Source organism: Lepisma saccharinum, chromosome 1 (genome assembly GCF_977018435.1).
Source record: "Lepisma saccharinum chromosome 1, izLepSacc3.1, whole genome shotgun sequence".
NCBI classification, from domain to species: Eukaryota; Metazoa; Arthropoda; class Insecta; order Zygentoma; family Lepismatidae; genus Lepisma; species Lepisma saccharinum.
In genome coordinates, this window is record NC_139229.1 from 66,768,242 (window position 1) to 66,781,621 (window position 13,380).

Below are 13,380 nucleotides of genomic sequence, written 5' to 3' on the forward strand. Positions count from 1 at the left end.
TTTGATCTAAACTTCTTTCTATTCTTGCTAGACCAACCTTTGTGTCCATTATCAATGCCATTATTTTATCTAGTTTCTTCTCCATTTTGTTGTGATTTTCCTTTTAAACACTTGCACTGAACTTACCTCCCAAGTTCTTTGTCCAGTATCAGTCTTGCACGTGCAATTTATCTTATGTCATTTATCCCTTCTGAGTCTCATAATCTTATTTATGACGTTTTTTAAGCACTTGATGCAAAATATACGAATATTACACGTCACTTTGCTTCGGTAAAACACAAACGCAACCTGGGATAAAGAAATAAGAAACTACTTACAAATTTTCGATTTCAGGCTTCAGCCATCTTCTTCCAGTAGTGCTCTTGATCATTTTTTTACCTCATTCTTTATTGATATTTTTTCTTTCCAGAATTGAATACAAATTGACATAATTTCTACAAAGTTTTATATTAACAAATTTGAATAGTTTTTTTACAATATTGTCTGATGATAACTTATTTATTGAATAATTTGAAATAAAATAGGTTTAAAACAATTGCTACTATGTTGGGATATGGATTGCAATGGTGAACAATAGATGGCTCTGGACTTATGAGTATTTTCTAACATTTTTCTTTATTGTTTCTGAATGTTTTACTGTGGTGGAAATGAGTTAATTTCTTGATCTCTTTTACAGAATTTATAATTTTATTTGAAACTGAGAAGATAAACCACATGTAGGAAGATAACAAAGTTTAATTTCTAATTGCCATAAAGAAAAATGTATGTAATTTCCTTTTATACAAGTAATAAGAGGACTAAATTTTTCTTGCCAAATGGCTTTTATATCAATATCATGATGATATTGATATAAAATAATCATCCCAACCTTCTTCCACATATCACAAAGACATATTTTGTGTAAAGTATCTGTGCACTGAAACAATGAAGTTGAGCCCTATGTCTTATTTAGTTTTTCTACTACAGGGCTGAACGTGTGAGAAAGAAGCATGCTGACCAAAGGTTGGCATGTCTGAGGTTTCAAAAAAAGCACTTATGGGTATGCAATACTGTGCCATCCACCCTACTCTCCTGATCTTTCAGAATGAGACTACTTATTACTTTCTTTCCTCAAATCACTTCTTCATACAACCACTTTCTCTGACAACAAGATACTGTTTTATACAAAAGTGTTACGGACCAAAGAAAAACTTAAGATTTCTACAAACAAAATTGTATCTGTCATCTTACCATGGGGAAAATGTTTAACTCTGCATGGTAGCTTTGCAAAACACGAGTAAATTTGGTGCCAAGAATGACCAGGACAGAACCTCGGCAAGTTGGTCAGGCCAATTCTTTATTGAACCATTCCTTGCAATAACCGGTACTGACCAAAAAATACTTGTATTTTATAGTATGTTTTTGAGACATATGTTCATTTTCAGCTAAGGAATATCCCAAAAGGTATGCAAAATGTAAACTTTTCATTAATCTGTGCTAAAATGTCATGGCCAACAGTGCAATTACATCAACAGTAAATTACACCAACACTTTAATACTAATTACCTTGCAATTGAATTGATTGATTGATTTGGTTATTTTACATCACTTTTCTACCACTTTGGCTAATCACAATGATAAGGATAAATGGTGATCAGGTGAAACTGATCAAGTAAAATTCACAAATTACACCCATGCCTTGGCAGCGACTCAAATGCAGGGAACTTGTGTGGCAAGACATGATTGCCTACCAAGCCAGCTCATAATTGAGTTTGTGAATATTTGTAAGTGAAATTTATAATGATATGGCATAGTTGTAATATAATACTTATATTCTAAAATTTATAATTTTTATGACAATAAATAAATTGATAAAACTTTCATGAATCAGCATCTGTAATAGTAGGGTTATTATTTCCTTCAGATTCTGACATTACGTCATTTTTCTGTCTTTTTACTTCATCAGAACGATGGGGATGAATCATTACATGGATTATGAGACAACCATCCAGCTTCTACCTAGGATACGACCTCTGGCCTTGTAGTATATTATTTTGACTACTTTGCCATAGCCATCATATTAGATCAGTTCAAGAAAGCCCAGAGGATATTTTTCAAGTCAGCAAAAAACATGAATTTGAAATGTTGGCATGTTTGACACCAAAACAAAAAAACAGTCCCCTACAATAATTGGGAAAGAAATGAAATTGTATGTATGAAATTGGTAACCTTTACCTCATTATTCTCTTTCCAGACAACAAGGAGGGGGGGGGGGGTGTTATGCAAGGGTGGCTTAAGGGCCAGTTGACTGCCCTTGGGGGCAACAAACCAGGGCATCCCCCTTGAATATCGCCAAAACCTTATTTCTGTTTACATAAGCATGGCTATTTGTTTTAAAAAGAGTTGGATTTGTGTAGACCAAAATTAATTGGAGTTACTACTGCATAACATAATATGTATATTGCAAAATCATGTACTAATTTAAGCTAAGAGATTTATTTTGTTGTCATTACGTACATATTAAATAAACACACGCCTACAATAAACAAGTTCCTTAACAGTAACACTTAAAGCATTAAAACATAAGGTTATGATTTTTCGTCATTAAAACTGTAAATACGATAATCTGGTCATGCTATTTATTGAGGAAATTGTAAAGTAGGAGGACCAGGGTGGAAAGTAAGGGGGGTTCCAAAAATCCACCTTGCCTCGGTGAAAATTTTATCTTGAGCTGCACCTGGTGTCATGGTCCCCTCCATGAGCCACTTGAAGTACGGAGATTTTAATAATGCTACTAATTATGCAGTCTACGGCTATGAAGACAATCAAGAAAGATTTCAAGCATTTAACTTATTTTGTACAACTGCTGGTTTATAACAAAATTCACAACTACATAACATATAGATATTATCCCTTCCATCAATAGGAAATGAAATTGAACCTACAGTAATAAAGTGATAATGATAACAAATATATCTGTCATCATGTTCAAAGTAAAATATTTTTTTTTTCATGTATTAACAATAATAAAGTTGAAAGTTTTGGAGCTGAAACATGTTTCCTAATGTCTTTCAGCTTGGAGTACATGGCTATGCATTCCTAGTGACCAACAATGGCTATATTTTGATTCATCCCGATCTAAGGCCAACGGTAAGACATATATTTGGTTACTTCTATATTTCAGCTTTGTTTATATCCTACCTTGCTTATGAAATATAACAAAACTCTCACAATTTGAAAATCTTTCAACATATTGGTTTGCAGAATTAGAAACAGCATCCTAAGATAACCTGCTTGTGAATGAATACCAGGTTTTCCTAAAGCCCTGCTCACATTTAAATTCACTATAACTTTGTAACAAACAGAGATATCTTCTAAACACAATGTTGTTTAGATTTTGGGATTGTTACTTAAGGCTATGACAGCCTTTGGCCACTCGCTTGCTAAGCGAGAGGAACATAAAAAAAGGGGAAGGGGTATACAGCTCTGAAGAGCAACGGCGACACTCAAACAGCAAGGGAGCTAGCCCCGAGAAATAAGAACAACACTTACGATTAAATTTAAACACTTCAATTGGTTGGTCTGGCAGGGGTGTGAGAGAATGATAGACAAGCAGGGTGGTATTTGTAGGGAGGTGGGGGGATCCCCCCCCTCTGGGTACTTGTGTCCCCCCTGTGCTTGATACATTTTATACATGGGGGAAATGTTATATGGCAAAAGGTAAAAAAAATGTAAAGTGCTCCCCTGTTCTTAGCACCACACCATGAAAGCGTATATGGGGTGTGGGGGTAATGCCCCACACTTTCATTTGATCTGGTCGTAAGTGGGGGTGATGTGATCAGCATCATGCCCCTGACCTCTTTTTCCCCCAGGTACCCATGTCATTTGATGCGGGGTGGGTGCCGGGGCCGCTTCCGACATTAGAAAAGTTCCTGGATTTCTCATGATGTCCCTAGACAGTCAGTAGAATTTCCCCCACTGGAAATTTCTTAAATACCACACTGTAGACAAGGATATAGGAACGTTCGTTACCTGTAGAACACAGTGTGGAGATCGACTTGCTGATTCGTAGATGAAACACTCCTGAAATAAAACTCCTTTCCGATAGCGTACTACTCCTTGCTGTAACTCCTTTAGCACCGGTCGATAATCCGACTATAAGCCAGAGGCAACAACTATTCACACCATAACTTTCTTCATACAACTGCTTGTATAAATCCGAGGCACGACTGTGCTCGCAATAAATTACTAATAACAACTGGGCACAGTAGTTATGGGGGGCACGATAAAAATCATTGTTCCTCCTTACACCAGGTGGCTGCTGGCTGGGAGAAGCACTGGAAATTGCATCCATCTTCCGAGACAAGCTCTTTAACTGTGCCACGAGACCGGTCTCATTGGACGGGGTTTCGAGTTCCCTTCGTATTTAAGCTTGAGCAAGTTAAGCTCAGCTTGAAGGGCCATGACTTTCTTTTCAAGGTCCGGGGTTTCACCAGTTCATGGGAGATCATGAGCCGGCGTCGCAATGTCTTGAAACGCGAGATTCGTTGGACTCTGCACGTTAAAGTTGCCCATCTGCCCCAGCAAGGAATCTTTATTAGCGTCAGAAAAAAGCTCCTGAGCCTTATGTTGTATTATAAGGAAATGAAGCTTCTCGACTTCTTTCAAATCCCATAAAAAGTCTGGGACGGAAGTGTATTCCCGCCTGTACGTCTCGTGCATAAATTCCAGTTGGAGGGCCCTGGTCAAGCGTTTGATACCTTTGGGATCGAGACAGTGCACCATGAGTTGCTTATCACGAACATAATAAGTGACATATTCACCTTTCCTGTGAAGGCAAGACTTCATCTGATCCTTCAGGAGCAATTTATCGACTGAACCCGTGAATTCAGCTATGATTTTTATCGCGTCCCCCATAACTACTGTGCCCAGTTGTTATTAGTAATTTATTGCGAGCACAGTCGTGCCTCGGATTTATACAAGCAGTTGTATGAAGAAAGTTATGGTGTGAATAGTTGTTGCCTCTGGCTTATAGTCGGATTATCGACCGGTGCTAAAGGAGTTACAGCAAGGAGTAGTACGCTATCAAAAAGGAATTTTATTTCAGGAGTGTTTCACCAGTGTTTCATCTACGAATCAGCAAGTCGATCTCCACATTGAGTTCTACAGGTAACGAACGTTCCTATATCCTTGTCTATCATTCTCTCACACCCCTGCCAGACCAGTCAATTGAAGTGTTTAAATTTAATCGTAAGTGTTGTTCTTATTTCACGGGGCCACCCCCCTTGCTGTTTGAGTGTCGCCATTGCTCTTCAGAGCTGTATACCCCTTCCCCTTTTCTTATGTTCCTCTTGTTAGCAAGCGAGTGGCCAAAGGCTGTCATAGCCTTAAATAATGATCCCAAAATCTAAACAACATTGTGTTTAGATTATATTTCAGTGAAATATAGGATGTACTGCACAGCACTCTTTAAAGTTTTTTCTGTCAACACTATGTGTTGAGAAGATCATGTGACTGCGAGTAATCACGTGATTCCAAGATGGCGTCGATTTAGGAGAAGGTGTTATGTGGGATGCAGAGCTTAAATCATGCATTCTGGTGTGTCAAAAGTTCAGTAGCATGCATCACAAAAAGTCCCTGGGCATAGCATCGAGAAGTAGCAAGAATAGTTTCTGGAGACAGGTAGTGTCATGGATTTACCACGAAATGGCCAGCGGAGGAGAAGCGAATTGGACATCCCCATTTTGTTCATGCAGTCAGAAACTTCCTGGATCAGGAATTCGGAGGCAAGTGGATTGACAGCAAAGGACCCACATCATGGCCCGCAAGGTTGCCAGACCTGTCTATGGGTGACTTTTGGCTGTGGGGATATGTAAAAGATGGAAGTGTATGCAGAATTGTCATTCTGGATGACCTCAGAGCAAAGATATCTGGAGTCATTGCTCGCATTTTGGATGAGCAGCAGCGTCGGAAAGCCATTTTTGGTTTCATGATGACATTGCAGGAATGCATTGATGCGAAAGGTGCCCACTTGGAGGTGTGGCGAATGAGGACGATAGACATACAGTGCTGAGAGGTAGAACTTTAAAGACTGCTGTGCAGTACAAACTTTATTTCACTGAAATATCTCTGTTCATTACAAAGTTATAGTTAATTTAAATGTGGAAAGGACTTTTGGAAAACCCGTCCTTGCTAGGGGTTCCAAGAAGACAAAAATATAACAATGACAAGCAACGTCAGAAGTCATACTCCCTTTACAGTAACTTACATTTAAAGTTTGTTTGGAATTACCTAGTGAATTTCAGTCTTAAAAACTAATAACTTTTCTCTTGTATGACAGATGTGCATTGGATTGATACAGTGATCAGAAATTTTTAACATAAACGAATATACTAATATTAACTATCTGTTGACATGTTTGCCACGTCCCTATCAGAGATAAAAAATATATAAAAAACTCTTTGTCTTATTTTTATCATTAATTTTTGAAGATATATTTATTCCTCTTCTCATTTCAGTTCCAGGGCATTCTGAAACCAAACTACAACAGTGTTGATTTATCAGAAGTTGAATTCTTAGATGATGAGCGTGAGGCTCGCGATTATAGTCCTGAACTAATTGCAGTAAGTGTTATTTACTGAATTTAATATATTTTTCTATTTAATAATAACCTGCTTGATATAGCAGTATGCATATTGGCTTTTCTATTACAAACATATTTTAAAATATTTATAGATGATTCAGTGAAAGAGCCTACTTCTCTTTATCATAAATTTTTAGATGTACTCTTCCATACTGTAACATGTAAATTATGCACTTATTTTATTGTCGTGCTAAATACATATTTATTTGTTTCTTGTTTTTTTCAGCTAAGAGAGAATGTACTTGATCGTAAAAGTGGTATGGCTGAAATGACTGTCAAACACCATTATGATGATATGGTAAGTTCAAGTTAATCATTGATTGATTGATAATTAAAATTATACCAGATGGTTGGAATTAACGTTCCCCTACTCAGAACCCTTTAGAATCCGTTCAAAGCAAAGGATTGTGGTTAAACTTGGTATAGAGGCCAGTGGCGTAAATAGCACCTCCGCAACAACTGCGGTGCAAAGGGGGAGGGGGGTACATGAGCTTAAGGGGTGCAGTAGGAATGATTGATAAAATACGAAATACCGATAGTTCACAAAAGTTTTCCTTTCGGTATTAAATATATTTTCAACTGAACATACTATATTTTTTATGCCCCTACAACATCAAACAAAAAAAGTTGATCACTAGAAAAGCAGAAAGTAAATTATCAGATTAGAAGAAAACCTTCATTAGCTGAAGAGTTCAAGTCATTGATTACATCAGGCAAAAGGTAGACGACAGTGAAAAAAATGCGCTGGCAACTCTTACTTTTACCTCTTCTCACCCCCTTAGCACTCCTAGATGATTAATCCTGATGCCGATGCAGACTTAAAAACCGAGGCAGGCACAAATGCTTGTGAATACCGATACTGGTTTGTGTTTACAGAATGAGGTATACTAGAAAAATAATTAAAGCTTCAATTTTATCATCAAACCAAGTAAACCAAAAACATATTTCCCGTAAGATCTGGTGAGTATGAGATCTTCCACCTCTGATTATTATTACACTAGCACTAAAACCTAACAGAAAATAAAGAGATTTTGGTTTTCTTACTCATCTATTTTAGACGCTGTTTAGTGTGTATCATGCTGGTTGTTTGCTGATAGGTTCGATAAACACTTTAATGATGCATGGTTTTACAGTTTGTCTGTTGTCTTAACCTTTCATACCAGTTTCACATTTATTCAAATTTCATGTATGTATTTTCATATTTGTTTATACTAAAGATAAATGTATGTGTGAATTAATACTTTAGAAGATAGTTGGGGCTGCAAGGCATGTTAGTTACGCTACTGATAGAGGCTATGCAGACCATGGAGAAGTCAATGCTGAAAAAATAGTTCAAATTTTTGCCACTAGGTGGAAATGTGATGCTGAAATAACAAAAACCAGAAGTCGGATGTGCAAAACTTTATTTACAGTTTATGTCAGAAAACATTGTCTACCAGGTGTGTCATTAGTGTGGATGACCCTTTGGAAGTGTAAGAGAACATGATCAATGGGTGCACGGCATGCTGTGTTATGTTGGCTTTCACATCTGGCAGAGTCCCTATACACTCTTAATAAACATGATCTTTCTCAGGAATCCCCACAGTCGGAAATCATAAGGGTTCAAGTCCGGAGAATGAGCAGGCCTATCATCTATAAAAACCCCTGAAGATGACACAGTCATCACCAAATTGGCACAAAGCAGGCCATTCACTTGTCAACCAACATGTGGGGATGCTCCATCTTGCTTGAAGACAAGGGTCTCTAAACATCATCATTCCTCCAGGCAGGAACCACATGCTGTGCAAGGAATTGAGCATAACATGCACTCATAACAACAAATGACAGGACCTTGATGTGTCAGCTCCTCAAAGCAAAAGGGGCCCAGAATGATATCAGCGGTGAATCCACACCATATAGTGATGTGATCAGAATGGAATGGCTGTTTCAGCACAATATTCCTACCTGGTGGAGAAAATTTGAACTACTTTTTTTTATCAGCATTCTCTTTCCAATGGTCTGCATAGCCTCTATGCAAATTTTCATCACAATCTGTTGCTTCAAATGGGCTCCAAAGGGCTCTTGAGTAGGGGAGCTTTAATTCCAACCATTTCGTATTATGGATGCTTAGCACTGAGGCTATTTGCATGCTTTGCCTAATATGGAATGCTACCTCTGTTTTGGGTGCACTCTTTATGCTACGGCTAATCTCTAGGGTTATGGGTTACTTTCTTTGGAATGTGAATCAAACAGCAGCGATACAGATATAAATAAAGGAAATATACCGTATATTCTGAAACTTCTATGATACAATGATTATATGCATTAAAATTTTATACATAAGTTTTCTTCTTTCTTCTTTGGAAAGGTTATCTTCATCTTCTATGGAAGGGTAACTTATTCTTCTATGAAAAGGTTAACTTCTTCTCTCTTCTATGGAAAGCTAACTTCTTCTATGGAAAGGTTAACTACTTCTTCTTTCTTCTATAGAAAGGTAACTTCTTCTATGTAAAGGTTAACTTCTTCTTTCTCGTATAGAAAGATTAACTTCTTCTTTCTTCTATAAAAAGGTAACTTCTTCTATGGAAAGGTTAACTACTTCTTCTTTCTTCTATAGAAAGGTAACTTCTTCTATGGAAAGGTTAACTTCTTTCCTTTTCCTCTGTGGAAAGATCAACTTCTTTCCTTTTCTTCTGTGGAAAGATTATCTTACTCTTTATTCTTCTTCTATTCTTCCTTGTTTCTTTGGCATGAAGCCCAAATATGACTATCAATATACAGAGTGTTTCAAAAGTCACGCAACCCAAACTTTGAAACCGTAAGAGATATTTACACCGGGGTTTTTACATTATAAAGCCTCATCCATTGAAATATTTTTCAATGCTTAACATTATCAATTTATTCCATACAGACAATTAAATAAATTAATAACTGGTGAAAGGCAGCATTAAAATTTCTCCAGAAATGCACTTTTGAGTGAGAAAACTATGTAAGAAATTATCAGAGATTCATAATTAGACGTCTAATGAGTGATGCCATGCCAATCTGTCATTTGCAACAAAAAATGATCATGTACAGCATTTGATGGATTTATGACTGGCGATTTTATGGGTTGAGTGAAAAAGTGCCATTTTTGGCACATATCTCTGTAGCTGGTAACACTAGCAGGTCAAAATTTTTGTTACCAGATGCATGCAACATGTGCCTAAGTATTGACCATACATTTACATGAAAAACCTTAAATCACGAGTTTGTACCGAAATTGGACTCTTGAGAGAATCCTAGGCTGCCCCTGAATTTTCTTCACTCACGCTTCACCACTACAGTGCCTGGTTGATTCAGCATGGCCTATTCATTGGAGCAGCGTGCGTGCATTGTTGAAGAGTATTTTACTATCTATTCTTACACTCACGTGCAAGAGATTTTCCAGGAAAAATATCCTGCTTCTACTGTACCTCACAAGCAACTGTTTTATGACTAGTGTGTCGATTTCGAGAAACCGAAAGTGTATGTGACAAAACAACAAAGTGGTCCCCCATCGGTTATAACCCCTGCCGCAGTGGGGTTGTGCATACATGTCTAGAACAATCTAGAACATGTCTAGAACAAAGCTTGAGAAAACTTGCGTCCCAAGCAGACTTGTCACTTTCCAGTGCTCATAGCGATGTGAAGAAAACTACCCTAACACCATATCACGTTCGCACTGTTCAAGAACTGCGAAAACCTTCATAAGGATAAACGCTTGAATACTGCAGGTGGTTTCGATCTCTCATCGAAGAAAATGGCATCATAATTCTTCATTTCGTTTTGTTTCACTGATGAAGCTTGGTTCCATTTGAATGGTTATGCTAACCGTCAAAACAGCAGAACATGGTCCGCTGAAAATCCTCATGCGTTCCATGAGGTGTATATATATTTTTTAAAAAAAACCTTGGGAGTTTGGTGTACTGTGACAAACGAGTATTGCATTTACTATTGTTGTCAGACTGCTTTTGTTTTCCGACTTGACATTTGATTGATTGATTGATTTGCTTTATTTTACTTCGCTTCTTGTGCTACTTTTGGCTAATTTGTGAAGATGGGGATGAGTGATGATATGATGAAATTGATGAATAGACACTCGCAAGCAATGATAGACAGGCCAGGATTCAAACCTGGGACCCCTGGCATCATACCGCAATGTGCTAACCACAATCAACAATATTAAACACCAACAAATGATCACACATATTGTTAAGAGTTGGTATTTACTGTTAAAGATCAATTCTCAGATGTTTTCAGCAAATTAACAATGTTCATAAAATATTTTAATTGCTTTTATTTGGATAAATTTAAATAACAACATAAATTTATTAACCTAGTGATAGCCTACATGATTAGTTTAGAGATTTAATCGGAACACTTAATGTCCAAATTGTAATAATAATAAAAAGTAGATGTGTAGTAGCTGCATTTACGACTCGCCCTTACCATTTCGTAACAAGCTAACAAGCTCCCGTCAGCTCTGTTGGAATGGCAGGGTTGCCAGGTGCAGAGAAATTCACACTTAATAGTCAAATTTCGGCCTAAAATTATGATTTTGAATTTTCACTTATATGTATTGACAATAGCTACTTAGGCACATGTTGCATGCGTCTGATGACAAAATTTTGACCTGCTAGTGTTTCCAGCTACGGAGATATGTGCCAAAAATGGCACTTCTTTACTCAACCCATAAAATCGCCAGTCATAGCTTATTCGACGTTCTGCCGGCCCGTTTATGTCGGATAAGCGATACTTTACTGTATTTATTATTTGGGTCACAAATTACATAGTTTCAGGAATACATATTCACATCTGATTCAAGTATCTTCATCAGTGATAATTACTTGCACATCGTTAATTTTTGCAAACATGTGTTGTAAGTTCTAACAATTGAAATTTATGTAATAAGGTATTTACGTTTTCTCTTTAATTTTGTTTTTCAGAAACGTGTCTCCATTATTCGACGCAAATATTACTACCAGCCCATAAGTGATACACCATTTACCCTTGGCATTTCAATCCCTCAAAATTTCAGTATATATGAGGTTCATGGTGAAAAAGAAGTGTCACTAACCTGCCGAAAGGAAGGTATGTTCATTTCAATTATTTCATGATTTTTTGTAAGTTGTTCCATGGAATACATCTCTGTACAGTTTAATTTTCTAAATATATGTAGATATATTTAAATGGGTTGCTATGTTTCAATAGAGCTTCCTCAATATACATGAGGATATAGACAGACTACAATATGAGTATGTGTGAAAAAACATAGGTGACCAATTCACAGTGACATCTTAAAAATTTTTCAACCTTTCAAATTTTTAAAAACTTTGCTTTATGAGAAGTCCACTATATGAATAAAAAACAGTAATGTATTTCATATGCTGTAATCCAAATGAGGAATCTGTAATTCTTCCCAATTGTGTGTTTAGCTATCACCAGTGTTGTTAATTCAAATCAAATACTAGTGTTAGTGATGAATACAATCAGAAATACGTTATAGACAAACTGTTTGGGCTTCTGAAACATACAGAAACAAGTTATTGTCTTCGCAAATATGGTAATACGAGGTGGTATCAAAAAGTTTCGAGACTAGTTCTGTAACACACCAACAGAAGGAACTGCAACGCTGCACGCACAGGCACAGGGAGCACCAACCTTCATAAGTCAGTGTGCCAAGAGACATCGTCCTGTGCACATCGTGAGTTGTGCAGCTGGTGCTCTTCTGACCACGTGTGTTACCACGTCTGCGATTGCATCATGGACAGCAAGTTAGAACAACGAGCAAACGTGAAATTCTGTGTGAAACTAGGCAAATCCGCCACAGAGACGCTTTACATGATTCGGCAAGTGCACAGCGATGTTGCAATGAGTCGTGCGAGGTGTTTTGAGTGACACGCACGCTTCAAGAGTGGAAGAACATCACTGGAAGACGACGAGAGATCAGGACGACCTTCAACGAGTACAACAGCCGAAAATGTCGAAACCATTCGGCAACTTGTACATGAGGATCGTCAGAGAACAATCCACAATATTGCTGCTATTGTCGGTGTATTATACGGAACAGTACAGGCAATCCTCACGTGTGATTTGAACATGTGCCGTGTTGCTGCCAAGTTCATCCCAGGCTGCAGACCCAGGAGCAGAAGGAACACCACGTCCAATTCTGCTAAGAACTCCGTCAGTGTGCTGTGGATGTCCCGTCCTTCATGTCGAAGATCATTACTGGTGATGAAACTTGGGTGTACGGGTATGACCCTGAGACAAAGCAACAGTCTTCACAGTGGAAGAGCTCATCATCCCGAAAAAGGCGAGGCAGCTCGACCAAGTGCATGCTCATCGTCTTTTTGACATTCGCGGCATTGTGCATCACGAATTCGTCCCAAGGGGCCAGACCGTCAATACGAAGTTCTACTCCCAGGTTTTAAGGCATCTGAAGGAGGACATTCGGCGAAAGCGACCTGATCTGCGAAAGAAAAAAAAGAAGAAAGAAAAAAAGTTAAGTGCTCCCCTGTGATTTGCACCATGCCATGAAGGTATATAGGGTTTTTTGGGGGTAACGCCCCACACTTTCTTGATCTGGTCATGAGTAGGGGTGATGTGACCACCTTTACCCCCCAGGGTTTCCCCCAGGAACCCATGTCATTCGATGCTGGGTGGGTGCCGGAGCTGCTTCCAACGTTAGAAAAGTTCCCGGATTTGAACCGGCCGGTGTTCCAACCCGGGACCTTGAGCATGGTAGTCAGATGCGTTAC

General features: G+C 38.0%; 2 protein-coding genes across 3 annotated transcripts in view; one reads left to right on the forward strand and one right to left on the reverse strand.

The window, feature by feature from the left end:
* The window catches only part of stj (voltage-dependent calcium channel subunit straightjacket), a 113,675-nt gene that overhangs the window by 58,113 nt on the left and 42,182 nt on the right, over positions 1-13,380 (forward strand). For both annotated transcript variants that reach the window (XM_083132311.1, XM_083132321.1), the window contains exons 13-16: positions 3,055-3,129; positions 6,498-6,602; positions 6,849-6,920; positions 11,569-11,713. In XM_083132311.1, the coding sequence (XP_082988437.1) occupies positions 3,055-3,129; positions 6,498-6,602; positions 6,849-6,920; positions 11,569-11,713 (397 nt within the window). The remainder of the gene's footprint in view (positions 1-3,054; positions 3,130-6,497; positions 6,603-6,848; positions 6,921-11,568; positions 11,714-13,380) is intronic.
* The window catches only part of mRF1 (mitochondrial translation release factor 1), a 109,000-nt gene that overhangs the window by 21,892 nt on the left and 73,728 nt on the right, over positions 1-13,380 (reverse strand). The gene's annotated exons all lie outside the window — the stretch shown is intronic.